Here is a 19,881-nt window from a genome sequence, read left to right as displayed (position 1 = left end):
TCATGCACCGGGCCTCTAGTTCTATTATAATCATCAAAAATGTTGTTACAGCACTAGCCAGTTTGGCTCACTGGATAGAGTATTGGCCCAAGAACTGAAGAGTCCTAGGTTCAATTCAGGTCAAGAGAACATACCTTGGTTTCAGGCTTGATTCCTGGCCCTAGTCGGGGTGCATGCAGGAGGCAACCAATCGATGTGTTTCTCTTGTATCAATGTTTCCTTCTCTCTGTCTCTCTCCCTCCCTTCCACTCTCTCTAAAAATCAATGGGAAAATGTACTTAGGTGAGGGTTAAGAAAAAAAGGTTGTTACAAACTTAACCTAGCCCCAAATTCATATTATTTGGCTAATAAAACTATATTAGATTATTCTATTCTATCTGGGTAAATATGAATTTGACTAGATTTCAAATATGGTTAGGTGTACATATAATTATATTAATTTCTATTATAATTGCAAATGATATATTGAGTATATTAAATTAAAGACATCAACTTTTGCCCAGCTGGTGTTGCTCATTGGTTGAGCATCAACCTATGAACCTGGAGGTCATGGTTCAAGATTCCCAGTCAGGGCACATGCCCAGGTTGCAGGTTTGATCCCCAGTGTGGGGTGTGCAGGAGGCAACCAGTCAATGATTCTCTCTCATCATCGATGTTTCTCTCTCTCTCTCCCTCTCCCTTCCTCTCTGAAATCAATAAAGATACATATTTTTAAAAAGTCATTAACTTTTGCACATGCATATGGCTGGTGTGTGTGTGTGTGTGTGTGTGTGTGTGTGTGTGTGTGTGTGTATGTGTGTGTGTGTATGCTAATTATATTCACTACTAGAGGCCCAGTGCATGAAAATTTATGCACTCGGGGGGTCCCTCAGCCTGGCCTGTGCCCTCTCGTAGTCTGGGAGCCCTTGGGGGATGTCTACCTGCCAGCTTAGGCCTGCTCCCCAGGGGATTGGGCCTAAGCTGGCAGTCAGACATCCCTCTGGCAACCCAGGAGCCCTCAGGGGATGTCCACCTGCCAGCTTAGACCTGGAAGTGGGCCTAAGCTGCAGTCGGACATCCTTAGCACTACCAAGGAGGCGGGAGAGGCTCCTGTTACTGCAGCTGCGCTCGCAGCCATCAGCCCGGCTTGTGGCTGAGCAGAGTTCACCCTGTGGGAGCGCACTGACCACCCGAGGACAGCTCCTGCATTGAGTGTCTGCCCCCGGGTTGTCAGTGTGCGTCATAGCAACCAGTCATTCCCCGTTAGGGTCAATTTGCATATTACCCTTTTATTATATAGGATAAGTGTATAATTATATTCACTAAAACTGTGTAGAGCCAACAGAATTTTAAAAATTCTAGTTCTAACTAATATCAATTTATTGGTAGATTGTAATGAATATGGTCATATGTAACTAGGAAAGGCATCTTTATCAGTTGAGAAAAACTCTTGCAAGTAATATATGGTTTTGAGCTAGCTTAAGCCTAAAGGCATTACAAATCAAATTTCGGGTATGTCTGAGACACAGAGAAGGAATTAAGTGAGAGTCATCACGCCCAGAATTTAGGAACTGGACTACAGCACTCAGTCCTCACTCTCTGTGTTTACCACATTTTCTCTCTCTGCAGATTGGCCATATGGCCAGGGGTGCGTCATTTCTATTAACATCTCAACCACATAGAGAAGTGATTAATTACCTCAATCTCAGTTCCATATTTCCAGAGAATCAGAATAGTCCACCTTTTGTATCAATCTCTTGTTTTATCAGGTGGCCAATGGTGAATTAAGTAAAAACAGCTATAGTAACCCCACTGCTGGGAGGGACAAGAGAAAGGAGAAAGTTATGAATTGCAATGGAATTTTCTTAATTTTCTCTTTAATGTGTTAATTTATTCACTTTCCTTTTCTATGTAGATTTATAATAGATTTTTTGGACATAGATATAATTATTAATATATAAGAATAAATTACATCTTGATAGAGATGATGATAACTCTAGTATTGAAAAATAATACTGAATATAATTTATCTTTTTATCTAAAATATTGAAAATTGGAACAATTTTTTTCTGGAAATAGATTGCTAGTGAAGGGAGCATCTGTCAAAATGATTGATACAACACCTAGATTAATTATGGGATAAATACCAAATACATATTTCTTTAACTATTTGACTAAAAGTAAGTGGCTAATGATGATGCTAGGGATATGGCCAGTGGTCAGATTATGGAGGCTTTTATCTGCTAAGGTAACACAAAGTAACTGTTTCCTCTGGGTGATAAGTCAATGAAAATTTTAAGGATAATGATAAGGTCAAACTTTTATGTTAAATCGATCACTGATTTGAGTGTGGACAATACATTTAATGGGGTCAAGAGTGGAGAAATAGAGACAAGTTAGATGATTATGATAATTTTCTATGCCAGTCTTTTTCGAAGTATGGTTCATGACCAAGGAGCAGCAGTGTTACCTGCAAACTGGTTGGAAATACAGATTCTACCCAGTCAGAAAATTTAGAGGGGTGCTCAGCTACCTGTGTCTTTGTATGTCCTCCTGGTTATTATGACATCTGCTAAAGTTTGAGATCCAAAGCTTGTAGAAAAGATGTTGAGGACTAAAACAGGTTATATAACTGGGAGAGAGAGAAAAGGGACACCTTGAGAAAAATTTAGGAGGTAAAATTGTCCAAATTTGGTGGTAGATGAAATGAGGGAAGATTTATGGGTGAAAGATGGCACCATTAACTGAGATCTAGCCTAAAGTAGGATTGTAGGATTGATAGAGGTTTGAAGAACTGTTTGAAGAACAGAATTGCAAAATCTACAATGATCAGTTACAGATTCCAGGCCATAGGAGAAAGTAAAAATCTGTAGCACCATATTGTACAACCTCAGGGAGTATGTAAATGGCATGCTCTGGGACATAAATAAAGGCCACTCTTTATATGGAATACAGCATTCTGGCATTGGGCAATATAGCAGCCTTGGACAAAATGGGGCATTCAGGGGGTAAGAAATCTCCTAAAGTGAATGTGTTATGAGAGACACAATACTAGGAAACTAGAAAGATAAAGGTTGTTATAAGAGAATGACTATTGGAATTGAATGTTTCTGGTGTAGCATGGTTCTGGCAGATAACGAGAGTGTGAGAAATAGTGGATGTAGCTAGTCTCAAGGTCCAAATAGAATCTTGTATTAAATTATGTCACATTAGGCTTAGCCTCATGTTGCTTTAGCAGGTGGGAGTAGGAACTAAGGGAAAAGCAGAAAGCAGGTATCTGTGTTAAGTACTAAGACAGCGATTGAGCATTCTCAGCTTCCAGTTGTTGGGGAAGGATAAAGTAGCAGATCCTAACTATTCCTCCATCTCTAGTCATTTAATAAATCATGGTGGTTTTTTCTTGTAATTTATTTTGGGTAAACAACTTCCTTCCCCCGTGTACTTCCACACGTTAGTCCAGCTTTTATCCACTCGTTTCTAAAATGTCAGTGCCAGCCTTGCAATCCGAACTGCCATTCATCATTCATTTTGTTTAATAGTTTCTTCATACAATGTAAAGTTAATTTCCCAAAGATATTTTTTTCTACACAATTTTTCACTTGCTCTTAAAGCTTTAGCAACTTTGCTTCTATTTAAAAAGGATTTCAAATGTCATGGCTTGCCATTTGAGACCCTTGATTCTTACTTATGTCTCTGACTTAATACTTATAGCTAGAATTTATTTAAAACGTATGTGCCATCCCTGTGTGGAGTAGATTATGTATCCTATTTTATTTAATCCTTAAAACAAATCTCAAGACAAATATTATCATCTTTATTTATATGGGAGGTTAAATCTCAAAGATGAGATATTTCTTATTTAAGTAAGATCAGATCCAAAGTAAAGCCAAGCATGGATTAGTCTGGGGTCTGTTTTCTTTTTCTTTCTTTCTTTTAACATTTTTTTTTATTTATTTCAGAGAGAAAGGGAGAGGGAGAGAGAAAGAAAGATAGAGACATCAATGATGAGAGAGAATCATTTGATTGGCTGCCTCTTGCATGCCCCCTACCAGGGATCAAGCCTGCAACTGGGGCACATGTCCTGACTGGAAATCGAACCCTGACTTCCTGGTCTAGAGGTCGACGCTCAACCACTGAGCCACACTGGCCAGGCTCTGTTTTCTTTTTAACTATATTTCATTGCATCCCATTTTAGCCCAGCTGTGTGAACTATCCATGTCAACCAATGAAATGTACTCTCGTTTTTCATAAACTACATGATGTATATTTTAACTTCCATACATTTTTCTCATCATTTTCTTACATTGTTTAATTTTATATCAGTTGCTCTCAAACTTTAATATTCGTTAAAATCACCTAGTAGGGCCCTGGCCAGTGTGGCTCAGTCAGTTGGGACATTGTCCCTTACACCACCAAGTGGTCATGGGTGTGATTCCCCATCAGGGCACATGCCTAGGTTGCAGGTTCGATCCCTTAATGGGGAGTGTGTGGGAGGCAACCAGCTGATGTTTCACTCTCACATCAATGTTCCTCTTTCTTTCTCTTTTCCTCTCTCTCCCATTCTCTCTCTCTAAAATCAATAAAAGCATGTCCTCAGGTGAGGATTTTTTAAAAAATCACTTAGAAGGTTTGTTAAAATACTGATTGATAATCCCTACCCTAAGAGTTTCTGATTCAGTGGGTCTAAGGTAAGGTCCCAGAATTTTCATTTCTAACAAGTTCCTAGTCAGTGATGGTGAACCTATGACACGCGTGTCAGCACTGACACGCGTAGCCATTTCTGATGACACGCGGCCGCTGAGGCGGCCGCATGCCGAGGATGAAACATTTGTGAAATAATGTTTTTTCCTCAAAGTGACACACTACCCGAGTTATGCTCAGTTTTTTGGCGAAGTTTGACACACCAAGCTAAAAAAGTTGCCCATCACTGCGAGATGGTAAGGTTACTGGTCTGGGGACCACACTTTTGAGAACCATTGTTGTATCTATTTATCTCTAGTCCACATCCTTGAAAACACAGTGCAAACTGCATGTCTTCCATTGCATATTTCTGTCGCCTTTATAATGTTCAGTAAACACTTTTATGTCTATATCATATTGCATTTACTGTCCCCATATTCATTTGCCTCTTATGTTGTTAGTAATCTTTATTTCCATATCTATTTTTATCCACCTTAATTTATCTTTCTTAACCCTCTGTCTGTCTGTCTGTTATTCTATCTTGTATTCATATGTAACTTACTAGAGGCCCAGTGCACAAAATTCATGCACTGGGGGGGGGTGTCCCTCAGCCAATCCTGCACCCTCTCCAATCTGGGACCCCCTGTGGGATCGGGCCTAAACCGGTAGTTGGACATCCCTCTCACACCCGAGACTGCTGGCTCCCAACCGCTCGCCTGCCTGCCAGCCTGATCACCCCCTAACCACTCCCCTGCAGCCTGATCGACACCTAACTGCTCCCCTGCTGGCCTGATGGCCCCCAAGTGCCCTCCCCTACAGGCCCGGTTGCCCCCAACTGCCCTCCCCTGTAGGCCCGGTTGCCCCCAACTGCCCTTCCCTGCCAGCCTGTTTGCCCCCAACTGCCCTGCCCTGCAGACCTGGTCACCCCCAACTGCCCTCCCTTGCCAGCCTGGTCACCCCTAACTGCCCTCCCCTGCTGGCCTGATTGCCCACAACTACCCTCCCCTGCTGGCCATCTTGTGGTGGCCATCTTTGACCACATGGGGGTGGCCATCTTGTGTGACAGAGTGAGGGTCAATTTGCATATTACCCTTTTATTAGATAGGATTAACTTTTTGGTACCTATATATCTTCTTCATATTTTGGCAAAAAGTTTGGCATCTGTGTATACTTTGGGTACTCAAATATTTGGCGATGTTATATACACAAAGAGATCTATGCTTTTTTCTTTAGCCTTGATTCCCCCCCCCCAATTGTATTTTAAATCAGATTTCAATTTCTTTTTCCTCCAACTTCTATGATGCATAATTTCTTTTGAAAACATTTTCTCATTCAAACTTCTTTTTTTAACCAAATTTGAAGTTGCATTGGAACATTTGTTGTTGTCTGCAGGTAGGGAGTGTTGTACAGTTTCATTGCAAAAAAGGACACCTTCTCCAGGGGTCTACGACACGTACCTGCCTGCCAGACCTCACGTGGAGTGGAATTCAGCCCGAGTGCATACGTAAGTATTGTGGCTAAGAAATTATACTTTAATCACAGAAGAATTTATATGCATTTTCCTTCTAATTGTGAAAATAAATGCATATCCATACCATACATGCATCACGTTGATGCTTTAGACTACTATAAAACATAATTCATGTATATATGTTTATTACTATATCATAACCCTATGTCCATCGGGAAGCATTCTTTCTAAAGAAGGCAGAAGGCATGAGGTATAATTTTATTCTTCTCTAAATGCTCCTGTAATTGTGTTCAGTTTAGTCACCTGGTAATTTTAAATGATGATTATTTTTTAGATTTATAGATCTACACTATGAATCTGAAATACTCAGATACAGGAGGCTCCTACATAGTGACTCTTAATCTTATCACTTGTGAAACTCTCTGAGCATCTGAGGAATGCTAGAAAAACCCATGTAATGAAATGTACACCTTGACCAAGAATTTGAAGATTATTTCAGGATTTCCTGGAGCTGGTAAATGTGCACTGACCCTAAATTGAGAACAGTTGCTGTACAAATTAAATTAGAATGAAATTCAAAGTCACTAAACTATCTTTTCTAACAGTTAGTAATAAATGTTAGCTGGTGAGTTATTTATCTCTTCTTTCCCTCCCATCTCCTCTTTTTTATCTCCTCCTCCATCTTTAAACATTCTGATCCTCTTGGGGGAAAGAAAAAAGAGTAAGAGGGAGGAGAATGGTAGATAACTTTTAGGATTTGCTGAAGTTAAATAAAGACCTACAAATGTACTCTAGCCCTGTTCTTAGCCACTCAAATATCACGGGAGCCCCTGTGGACCTGAAGCTTGCTGAAAAACACCCAAACACTCCAATGAGTCCTGTCATAAGCCTGCTTGGTTTATATTTAAAAATGGAAAAATCTCTTAAAAGAGAATTCCTCAGTGTGTACATTAGAACAGCTGTGTGGAACGTGACTAGGTATTTCATAGTAAATCAAGATTCTCTGATGACCTACATTTAGAACATGATGATTTAAATGAAGATAAACAGCTTCGGTTACTGCAAAGTATCTCAGAATTTTAATATGTGCTTAATGTGGGGGTTAAGAATGTAGCAGAGACAGACTTTGTGTTTATCCTTAGCAATATCCCCCCATGAGGATTAAATTTCATTAACTGAATTGAATTAAACATAAACCATGTAATACAATGTTTATCACAGTGTTAAAAAATGTTATTGATAGCTTTGTAAATCTCCATTGGGAAATTTATTTTCCAAACAATTTTGTCTGCAGAATACTTTTCTCAGAGACCACCTTTAAGAATTTTTATTCATGAACAAGTTATCAGAAATGTTGTCTTATTTAGGGAAAAAGTTCTTGCAGCATCTATTTCTGATTGAGAAAGGCATGGTCTTTAAAATACACAAAACAGGTGAACTGGGGGTCAGGGCCAAGAAGTGCTCTATGTATAGGCAGAGTGGAATCAAGGTAGAGAATAGGAGTGAGAGGAAATGAAAAAAGGAGACAAGAAATTAAATGATTGAAAAAATACTGCTAGCATATACATAAAAGATATGACCAGAAAAGTTCATATGTGGAAAAAATGTTAAATTGTACTTTCTATATTAGGAATTAGTAATACCAGAATGACATAATAAGCTGTGGTAGGATTTAACTTTAGAAAAAAAAATGTTTTACAATTTAAAGTAAATGTAATACATTTTAAAAATCATAAACTAATATTTTCTAAACTGGCATAGAAAATGTGAGTTTGAGAAACTTTAAGAAGTATTTTACCATGAGACCATTAAAATGTTAATATGTATTGTGACTCTCTAAAATGATGATGTAGTCTACATTTATGAGCTTAATTATCCACAGTCTTTTCCCCCCTCAGCTGACCTATTAACATAATGTTAAACAGAAGATTGTTTAGGAAATGCTAGTCTATGAAATCAGAATGTATATTTACATTCATGTATTTCCTTTGATTCATTAAGTGATTATTTTAAACTATATTTATATAAAGGCATTGACATGCCTTTAAAAATATATCATGACTCCAGTCTCAAAATTTTCTTAACATGTCTATAAAAATGAACATTTCTCTCTTTTTTTAATATAGCCCACAGCTGTAAGCAGCCAGAAACTCCTGTTCATGCAAATGTAGTAGGAATGGACCTTCCATCCCATGGGTATACATTAGTTTATACCTGTCAGCCTGGCTTCTTCTTAGCAGGTGGAACAGAACATAGGGTGTGTAGATCTGATAACACCTGGACTGGAAAAGTTCCTGTTTGTGAAGGTAAGTTTTTTTCCTATAAAACCTTTCACAGAAGATATTGTATTATTTTGACCTCCCTCAGATAAAAGAGACAAAAAAGCATATAAATTAAATTAGCTTAGGAGCAAGGGAAACTTGTTGGCCAACTCTAAGGAAAGGAGTGATCTAGATACTTCTGAACCCAGAGGCACAGAAATATTATTCAGGTCTTTAGAGCTTCCTTTCCATGCTCTGGTGTTTACTCTTGCCCTTATTACTTCTTCTAGTTTTCTACTCATGGTAGGTGTACTAGTTTCATAGGGCTAACCATAACAAAATACCACAAGCTGGGTGGCTTGAAAGAATAGAAATGTATTCTCTCACACTTCTGGAGGTTAGAAGTCCAAAATCAGTAGGCCCAAGTGCCCTCTGCAGGCTCCAGGGAGAAGCATTCCTTACCTCTTCTAAACTTCTGATGGCTTCTGGCTCTTCTCGGCATTCCTTGGCTCAGACCTGCCTCATCTCAGTTTCTGCTTTCATCACATGGCCTGTTCTATGTATCCCTGTATGTCCTCTCTTCTTCTTATAAAGACATCAGTCATTTGATTTAGGGATCATTTCACCTTAAGAGCCCCAAATAATTATATAAGCAAAGGCCTGATTTCCAAATAAGGTCATATTCTGAGGTTCCTGGTGAACATACAATTGGGGGGATACATGCTTCAACCCACCACAGTGGAAAAAAAATGCTTCCAGCATTCCTGGCCCCATACACTTCTGGCTCACACCCTGGTAAGAAAGAATCTTTCCCAAAACTTGGTCATGAAAGCACTATTAAGGAGTTCCATTGTCACCGTTTTGAACAGAGTCCATTTCTAAGTCCATTACTCAGCCTGAGTGATATGGTACATTGACCTTTTCTAGGTACATTTTTTCTAGGTACATTTTCCACTGCTCTTGCTGCTTCGTCAGGACAGTCCCCATCTAGACAAGATCTAAGGAATTTATGGGAGGGAATAGGGTTAGGTTTCCAAAAGAAGGAGCAAAGGAAATTTTTTTCTGAATTCTTCATAAAGTTATCAAGAAACTATCTTTTCCTTTTATTTTATTTTTCATTTTTTCAGACCTTCTAAATCTTGATCTCTTGCAGCATTCACAAATGTTAATGACTTTATCCTTCTTGAAAGGTTTTTACTCTCTTCTTTTAGCTAGAACATTACTGTTTTTAATTTTTTATGGTAGAAATCTCTACAGTGTGAGATCATATTATTTTATTTGTTTACTTGTCATTGTGTTTCTTCGCTCTCTGCCCTTTCATCTGCTCCTCCCCAACTAGAATATAATATCAATAAAAACTTTACTTTTTACAACTGTGATTTTTAACATCTAGATCAGTTCCTTGCATGTGAAGGTGTTAAAGAATATTTGAGTAAATAAATATGTTATTCCCTCATAATTCTGTCTGTCTGGTCTCCATTTCTTTTATTATTTTGTATACATGGTTTTCTAAAGGCTTGGTTCTTAGCCATCTCTTTGTTTTACTCTATATTCTCTCCCTAGATAAGGTCATTTAAGCCAATGGCTTCAACAGTCTCCTTTATGGAGATTATTTGCAGATTAATATTTATAGTTTATGTTTCTTCTCTTTGCTTCAGAATTTATATTCACTTGCTTACTTGATGTTTCTTCTTGATTCCTCAGAGACTTTTTAATACTCAATATATGCAAATCTAAACCCATAAATTTTTTTTAACCAAAGTCTTCATTTGGTATTCTCTAGCTTAGTGGTACCATCATCATATAGTACATAGACATCTAGTAGTCAGCTTTGACACCTTCTTATCCCTTTAAATCCACCAGTATTTCAACAGTTTTTTTTATTTTATCTGCTTTTCTGTTTTATCTTCACTACTACTGTAGTCTCACTGAAGATTATCTCTACTGGGACCATTGCTGCAGCCTTCTAACTTTCCTGCCCATGTCTATATCCACTTCTTTCCAAATTGTTCTCCATCTTTCAGCCAGAGTGATGTTCAACCACATAACCTCCCACTCAAACCTTTTAAAGACATTGCATTGTCCTCAGGATAAAACTCTAAGTCTTTATGGCCTGCAAGCACTGCCTTTCATCATTCTTATAGCTTTCCAGGCACATCTAGCTCCGCACAGGATTTCTTTGGTTTTTAGGGCTACATGTGGTGTGACTTAAAGCTTTAGTTTTAAGTTTTCTCCATTGAGCCTACCCAATTTCTTATGACTCTATCTCAACATTGTTTTATTATTTTTAAACAAATGATTTCTGCCTTTTTGCAACAGGAACATAATCTCAGCCCTCAGCTTTTATGTTGGAATCAACTGCTTCCATGATAGATTTGCCTCTAAAATAAGAAACAGTATCCCATCATGTGGCAGCACTAATCTTCCCCCTTGTTTCTCTGGACCATAAGAGGGGTAATTACTGAAACTGTTAGCTGTAAAACAGGAGTGTTGAGTGGGGCCAGACATACTATGATGAACAGGACATATTGGAGAAAAGTATATGATATGTCAGAGAATAAATTTGACAGGGGATCACGTTTTGGGGGGTGTATGTAAGTGTTATTAATTATATTAACTTTTATAAACTTTTTTTTATTTCTTTTCATAGCTGGTTCCAAAATATTGGTGAAAGACCCCAGACCTGCACTCGGAACACCCAGCCCAAAGCTAAGTGGTTAGTAACTTCAGTTGTTTTTCTAAAAACCATGATACCTAAAATGATTATTTATTTATAAGAATAAATTTCAGGATGTGAAAACTATGTATTTGACAATTTGGAATTTGATAGTTTGTGTTATGAGATATTGAATTTCCAGCAGTATAATACTATGACATGTTATAATAATAGCGATTATTTTATTTAAAATGTTTAATAAATGGAATGTTATATAACATTTTTAATTATAGATTTTTAACAAAATGCACTTGTTATATGATTAAAAGTTTAGGAACTTCTAGAAGTCATTCAGTTTGTTTTCAGTTATTAGATTTAAAAAGTGAATTTTTAAAACCTGGCATAGTCATTAAAACATGGATTTCGAAGTCCAACAACATTGATGTAATTCCTATGTTATACACTCCCTACCCTATGACTTTGGAGAAGACTCTAAAGATCAATGGAAAAAATATCCTTGGGTGAGGATAAAAAAAAAAATAGTAAGGGTTCATATATGAAAGCTTCTCTTTTAGTATTAGTCAATATCTTATTTACATTGATATAAATGAAAAGCTACTAATAAAATTAAAGGCTAAGAGTCTAATCTTTACCTTGGAGATAGATTGGCCCAGTTGTATTGAATCAGGAAGAGTGATAGGATCTCATTTTAGTTGGGTTCAGAAATTCTCAATGTACATGTTACAAAACTGGAGTGCTCACAAAACTCTGAGACACTGATTTATTCAACACTCAACAATAACAGACAGAATGTCACTAAGGCAGTCAAATAGTATCTATATATATAAAAAGGCAGCTACCATAACGGCCATAACAACCTAACAACCAGTTGCTACGATGCCCACTGTGGCCAGTGAACTGGCCTGATCAGAGGGTGGGGTTGGCGGCCAGGCGGCCAACCTCTTGGCCCCTACCTGCTGCCGGCCTGCCCCTGATCAGACTCTCCCACCCCGATCAAGAGTGGGGCCTGCCAGCCAAATGCCCCCTCCCTTCCCCCCTGGCCAGCCGTGCCCCTGATCACCACCCCACCTTAATAGGGGGCAGGGCTGGCCAGCCAACCTCCTGGAGCCCCTCCCCTCAGCTGGCCACACCCCCCAAAGGGCCCCCACCATCCTGGTCGGCACAAAACCCCTCTCCCTGGCCAGCCCCACACCTGATCATCCCCCACACCCCGATAGGGGGTGGGGCTGGCCAGCCAATCTCCTGCAGCCCATCCACCCACCCAGCCCCACCCCAGATCAGCCCCTCCACCCCGATCAGGGGCAGGCCGGCCGGCCAACAACTCATGCCCCTCCCCCAGGCTGCTGGCCCCCAATCAGTACCCCTCACCCATCCCATTTGGTGCAGGGCTGGCCAGCCAACTGCCCACAGCCCCTCCCCATGACCTGCCCCACCCCCAATCGGCCACCCAACCCCAATTGGGGACAGGGCCCACTGGCCAATCTCCCGCGGCCCCTTTCCCCAGCTGGCCTGGCCCTGATTGGGGGCCCTGATCAGGCCCTGATCCAGTCGGGCTGACTGGCCAACCTCTCACCATCTCCTCCTCCTGACAGGCCCAGCCCAGATCTGCCCCGATTGGGGCTGGGCCGGCTGGATCCCACCCATGCAAGAATTCGTGCACTGGGCTTCTAGTGTCAACATAAGAGAGGAAGGTGAGCAATAGAGTCAGACAACAATAATGGTCAATTAATGCGCAGAATTTTCCAAGAGAAATGCTTTATTGGGGAGCAGATGGATGCTCTGAATAATAACTCCCGCACATCAAGTATAAATCTGGACTGTCCTGGACAAAACATTACAGTGGTGACCAATAAATAAATCAGGCAGACAAAATAAAATAATATGGAAGAACTAAATACCATAATGAGTTTAACTAATATTCAATAGTAAAGATTTCTGCATCAAACAATTATAGAATATATACTTTCCTAAAGGCACATAGGACAGCTATAACAATTAATCATATATTAAGTAATAAATAAATCTACACAAATTTCAAAACACAGTCTTTTCTGATCATGATACAGTTAAAAGTTAAGAAAATGAATACATTTTAAATTTTTTTGAATGCTTAGAAATTAAGAACAAAATTTATGCCGATGAATAAATCATGAAATAAAGATGAAATTAAAATGAAAATTATAACACAAGGGTTTAGTTATTTTGAAATCTAAATATCTAAATTTGGACAATGAAGCAAAAGAAGAGTTGTGAAGGGAATTCATACACTTAAATCCTTACATTAGAAAAGAAGAAAGCCTCAGAATTAGTGAGTTAAGTGTTTCTGTTAAGAAGATATAAAAATTCTAACAGAAAAACCAAAAGAAAGCATTAATCAAGGCAATAAAAATGAACAAATAATATAATAGAAAAGTATAAACAGAGCCAAGGTAGTTGTTTGAAAAAACAAAGTGAAAATTTTCTGGTAAGATGGATCAAGAAAGCAACAAAAAACAAATAATATAATAAATCTAAGTGTGAACATAACTACAGAGAGTAGATAAATGAGAAATACATTAATCAAAAACTATCAAAACCTTCTTTATAAAAATTAAACAAAATGAATAAATTACTAGAAAAGTATATTTTATCAGATCTAACTAATAAACCTGAGTAATTCTATAACAAAATAGTAGTTAAAACCATTTCCACAAAGAAAAAACAGATGTATATGGCTCTACTGATAAGTTATACCAAATTTTAAAGGAACAGAACAGATCGTCCAGCTTTACAAAAACTCATCCAGTCAATAAAACTCATTCTGTGGGTACCACAAAACGAATAACTCAGTAAATACATAAAAAAGAAAAATTACTGACCCATTTGACTCAAGATTAAAGATGGAAAAAAAAAAATCTACCCAAAATCTTAGCAAATGAAATACATTATACTAAAGATGACACATCCAATTGGGGTCATGATAAACATACATAAATATGTTTATGCTAAATAATTCTTAAAAGTAATCTATCACAGTAAGAGATTAACATGTGCCCAGCCAGTGTGGTTCAGTGGTTGAGTGTCAACCTATGAACCAGTAGGTCATGGTTTGATTCCCAGTCAAGGCACATGCCCGAGTTGCAAGCTCAATCCCTGGTGGAGGACATGCAAGAGGCAGCTGATCAATGATTCTCTTTCATCATTGATGTTTCTATCTCTTCCTTACTCTCTCTAAAGTCATTTTTTTTAAAGATAGATTAAAATTCAAAAAATATGATCATTATAATACTTGTACCAAAAATACTTTTTGAGATTTTCACATATGTTTATGCTTTTTAAAAACCTCTTAAAATTAAAAGGAAAGGAATTTATTTAACCTGAGTAAAGGTATCTATAACACTAGAGCAATGTCATCCTAAATGGCTAAATAATAGAAGAATTTCATTTGAAGTCATGAATGAGTCAAAGTGATTAGATTACTAAAAAGAAACATTCTATGCAGGCTGACAGCTGGTCTGAGTAGGAGTGGAGGGATTGAGCAAAAAAAGAAAAAAAAAGGACATTAGTGTGGGGGTTGCTGGAGGAAGGTATAGGAGGATTAATGGTGATGGATGGAGACTTGGAGTAGTGAACACACACTACAATGATCTGTTTGGAATTGTGCACTGAAACCTGGGTAATTTTCTTAACCAGTGCCACCCCAATAAATTCAATAAAAAGGGGGAAAATGAATGAAATTTGTCAATGATTCAAAGTCAGGAGCATAAAACTCTATTTGGCAAAGACATGAAGCCTATGAAGCAAAGTTTATATTCAAATGTCTTGGAAGGAAAGGATCATGGCCATCATTGTTTTCCTCCTTTTCATTGATAACCTCATCAGTGGTAGTTGGATGACACTTTAGAGTTTATAAAGAACTACCAAATACACAATCACATTTAAATCTCAAAATAAACTTAACAATAGAAAGTATTATCATTCCCATGTATATAAGGCTTTAGATGAAAAAATAGCGTCTGCCTCTCCCGCCCTATAATGAGTTACATTTCTCAGTTATGTGTGGGGCGGGGGTGGGGGGGGTCGGGGGGGGAGGTGGTGCTGGCATGCTGGAGTTTGCAGGTACAGGGTTACCACAGCCAATTTTAAAAAATACTTTTTTTTTTATTTCAAAGAGGAAGGGAGAGGGAGAGAGAGAATCATTGATTGGCTGCCTCCTGCAAACCTACTGGGGACCGAACCCACAACCTGGGCGTGTGTCCTTGACCAGAATCAAACCCCAGGACCCTTCAGTCCGAAGGCTGATATTCTATTCACTGAGCAAAATCAGCTAGGGCTCACCATAGCCAATTCTGTGCATTCTTCCTAACTACAATCAGTGATGTCTTGTTCATAGTTTGAAATCTGCCATTATGGGAATAGTTACACTATAGAAATCAGCAAATACTACAGATCTTCTGTTGTTGTTCTGGAGAGTCAGTTATTAAACATTTACTACCACATCAATGATTAATCCTGATGCAGTGTGCTTTGCTGCAGCTGCTACCTACGTCTTTCTATTGCTATTTCTCCTGTCACTAGATTCTCTTTCATCTCCTTCAACCAACACTCCGTATTTTTCTAAGCACCATGGACAAGATCATTAGGTGTAGCAGATTTTCATTAAAGGTTCAGGGGTGGCAAAGAGTAGTCACAGTGTGGGCAGGGGAAATGAACAATCACAGGCAACAACAGCACTTATTTTTTGAGTGCGTACTATTTGCCAGAACATCCTTCCCCTTACTCCTCCTGTTATCTCTACAACTAAGAGTCTGTTATTCCAAATTCCTGATTTTTGTAATGCAGGACAATTTAGCTCGTTACTCACTCCTGCAAACTTGTCCTAGGTATACTGTTTTGTTTTCAATCTGATCATTTTAATACTTTTTATTATTTTTTTTGAGAGAGAGAGACATCAATTTGTTGTTCCACTTATTTATGCATTTATGGGTTGATTCTTGTATGTGTCCTGATTAGGGATTGAACCTGCAACCTTGGTGTATCTGGACAATGCTCTAACAAACTGAGTTACCCAGCCAGGGCTCGATATACTTTTTTAAAGTTAAAAACTCTGTATGGTGCTTAGTAAAATCAGGGACTTTTTCCATATTCACTGTATCAAATTTTTAGGCAATGTCTGCCTATGCATACAGAGCATAACTGTGTAGTGTGAGGTTTGGAGAGAAAATGCCACTAGAAGGATGACTTAGCAAAGTTCACAGGGTCAGGAGTATGGATTTTTTCATGATATTAACTACATGTCTGCCAAATATATGTTTTATTAGCAACTACGCAGTGAGGTATAATACCTAAAGTTTCTCTATTTTATCTTCATAATAGTACTAATGATAGAGAAGGTTAGATGAAAAATGTGAATGACTTAAGAAAAAAAAGAAAGCTTTTCCCTAAATCCATGCCATTCACTCACTCACCAAAAGGCCAAGGCTCCATTGAATAGCTGATTTCTGGGGGTGGGCTGGGGCAAGGAGAGGGGCTTTATTATGATGTATAGGATTAACGGAAATTTCGCTAACACAAAGAGTGTTTTTTATTTAGATGAAAGTTTTATAACATTGAGAATGTTCTTTGGTTCTGCTACCATTTGTCTCTCTCCCAAAGAAAGACAATTCTAGTGACAGTTCTCTATCCTCAGAGCTGTGAATATGGTGGAGCCCAGCGCTTCCTCAGGAGCACCAATTATTGGAATAACTGAGCTGGCATTCTGTTTAGGGGACAAAGGCGTGTCCCTCCTGGCAGTCATCCAGTGTGATTTTGCAAGGAGGGCTTAATCTCTATGTCCTTCCTCCAATGAGTCCATTCCCACTGCTAGGAGAAGAGCAGTCCTCTCGGGACTGGTACATAGACTGACTTGACTCAATAAAATCATTCTATTTTCTTCCTGAAATAAATATATTATTATAGGAGACTAAATATAGGTAAACTTGATACTTACCTGGACTGTAAGTATAAGTCTCATGTCTTTTATTGTTGGTGCTTATTTTTTATTGATGACTCATGTACAAATATATGTTATGGCAATTTTGGTTTCTTCTAAAATAATGGGAACATTTTTATGTGAAGAATTTATTTTATAATACACATTCCACATTATTATATATTTATCAAATATCACTAATCCAATAAACTACTTTTCATTAACCTACTGTTTAAGGCTTGTATTTATAGGACATCATAAGATTAATGTGTGTTTGTTTAATCTATTCACAGTTCCTGATGACGTGTTTGCCCAAAATTATATATGGAAAGGTTCTTACAATTTCAAAGGAAGAAAACAACCCATGACCTTGACAGTTACTAGTTTCAATGCTTCCACTGGGAGAGTCAATGCCACACTCAGCAACAGCAACATGGAACTGCTACTTTCAGGTATTACCTTAAAGAGCAACAAATAATGCCTTCATTTCCATCATGTTTATTAATGAATGATTTTTATACTGTGAAATACTTGTTACTTTTTTATGACATAATTCATTCAGAAAAAAGGCTTTCTGTGGTGTTTTTTGTTGTTGTTGTTGTTGCTGTTGTATTGATGCACAAATATTTCCACACACATATAAAACTCTGTGATACCAAATAAAGCTCCCTTGGGAATATTATTATGTACCGTAACTGGAATGAGACGTCATGAAATAGAACAGAACTTTAGTCTGAATATAACTAAATCTTCCTCTGTTCTCATGACACCAAAAAGACTGGATTTGTGATTTGCCGTCTGTTTTATGGTCATAAAATCATGTCTTCAAATGAAAATGTTTAGGGCACCATAAGTTAAGACAGAAGAGGTAGAGCCACACTACTGTAAACAGGCATAAGGGACCCACACCACTGTCCATCTGCTTGGCCTTGTCAGTTGTCTATTTTCTCTATCTAGTGCACGCTTCTCTCATTATCCTTGATTACTGTTTTTTCAGACATTCAGATGTTTTCTCAGATGTCATCTTGTCAACAGTATGCCTGATGAGCCTCCTAAAGTAGCCTTCACACTACAAACACAGTCAGACCATATCTCAGAGGTTAGAACAGCATCTGACACAAAATAGGCCTAAAATATTGTCAAAGTAATGAATTTGAATTATTGCTCTCAATAAAAATATTTTTAAAATATTAATATTGCAAATATGAAATATATATAGTTTTAAACACCTTGACAGTATACATATTCTAAATAAGGTAGTTCCCCCTTTTCTGTGGCTTCACCTTCCATGGTTTCAGTTACCCAAGGTCAATAGTGGTCCAAAAATATTATATGGGAAATTCCAGAAATGAACACTTCATAGTTTTCAATTGCAAGCCATCTGTGTAGCATGATAAAATATCGCTCTATCTTGCTCCATCCCTCCCAGCCAGGAAGTGATTCATCCCTTTGTTTAGTGTATCCAAGCTTATGCTATTTAACCTTAGTCTCTTAGTATATCAACAGAACTGTCAACAGTAACCTTATGGTAAGTCACAATGCCTATATCCTTCTCATTTTATCTCATTACATAGGCATCCTGTCATCTCACATTATATAAAAAATAAAAATAAATAAAAAGAGGTGACTGCAGTGCAATAAGATAGTTTGAGAGAGAGGCATGACTCAAAGTTTATTAGAGTACTAGAGGCCCGGTGCACGAAATTCGTGCATGGAGGGGGGTTGTCCCTCAGCCCAGCCTGTACCCTCTCCAATCTGGGACCCCAAAATCCAGGACTGCTGGCTCCCAACTGCTTGCCTGCCTGCAGTTCCTGATTGCCCCTAACCGCTTCTGCCTGCCAGCCTGATCACCCCCTAACCACTCCACTGCCAACCTGTTTGCCCCCAACTTCCCTCCTCTGCCGGCCTGGTCACCCCTAACTGCCCTCTCCTGCAGGGTTGATCACCTCCAACTACCCTCCCTTGCAGGCCTGGTCCTTCTCAACTGCCCTCCCTTGCAGGCCGGGTGCCTCCCAACTGCCCTCTCCTGCTGGCCATCTTGTGGTGGCCATCTTGTGTCCACATGGGGGCAGGATCTTTGACCACATTGGGGCAGCTATATTGTGTGTTGCAGTGATGATCAATCTGCATATTACTCTTTTATTAGATAGGATAGAGGCCTGGTACAGGGGTGGGGGCCAGCTGGTTTGCCCTGAAGGGTGTCCCTGATCAGGGTGGGGTTCCCTTGGGGCATGGGGCGGCCTGAGCAAGGGGCCTGTGATGGTTTGCAGGCCGGCCACGCCCCCTGGTGACCCAAGCGGAGGCCCTGGTAACTGGAATTTATTTTCCTTCTACAATTGAAACTTTGTAGCCTGGAGCGGAGCCAAGCCTGGGGCTCCCTCCGTGGCCGGCAGCCATTTGTGTTGGGGTTATAATTGAAACTTTGTTGCCTTAAGCGGGTGGGCTGGGCCAGGGTGTGCGGAAAGCTTTGCTTCCCCTGTTGCCAGGGGCAACCCTGGCCTGCTCTCTCAAGCTCCATTCTGCCACCATTTCTGTTTGAATTTGTTTACCATCTATAATTGAAACTTTGTAGCTTGAGTGGAGGCTTAGGCCTGGCAAGGACAGGCGGAAAGCTTGGCTTCCTCTGTTACCTAGGAAACCTTGCTCTCTGTGGCTATAGCCATCTTGGTTGGGTTAATTTGCATACTCCCTCTGATTGGATAGTGGGCGTGGCTTGTGGGTATGTCGGGGGTATGGTCAGTTTGCATATTTGTCTATTATTAGGTAGGATCCTAATATATATAAAGAGCTAGGTGGCGTCACGACCAAACAGGCGACCGGTCACCATGAAGTGCATGGAGCACCTCTCGGTTCCCCCTCTCCC

The 19,881-nt window shown here is 39.1% G+C and overlaps 1 protein-coding gene across 3 annotated transcripts in view; it reads left to right on the top strand.

The window, feature by feature from the left end:
• CSMD3 (CUB and Sushi multiple domains 3) overlaps positions 1 to 19,881 on the top strand; it is a gene marked incomplete at both ends in the record, with an annotated part of 911,147 nt that overhangs the window by 878,492 nt on the left and 12,774 nt on the right. For all 3 annotated transcript variants that reach the window (XM_079795927.1, XM_079795926.1, XM_079795925.1), the window contains 4 exons: positions 6,052 to 6,163; positions 8,257 to 8,436; positions 11,042 to 11,107; positions 17,312 to 17,470. In XM_079795927.1, coding sequence (XP_079652053.1) covers positions 6,052 to 6,163; positions 8,257 to 8,436; positions 11,042 to 11,107; positions 17,312 to 17,470 — 517 coding nt within the window. The remainder of the gene's footprint in view (positions 1 to 6,051; positions 6,164 to 8,256; positions 8,437 to 11,041; positions 11,108 to 17,311; positions 17,471 to 19,881) is intronic.

Source organism: Cnephaeus nilssonii (genome assembly GCF_951640355.1).
Source record: "Cnephaeus nilssonii genome assembly, chromosome: 18".
NCBI lineage: Eukaryota > Metazoa > Chordata > Mammalia > Chiroptera > Vespertilionidae > Cnephaeus > Cnephaeus nilssonii.
This window is presented reverse-complemented; position numbering and strand designations above follow the sequence as displayed.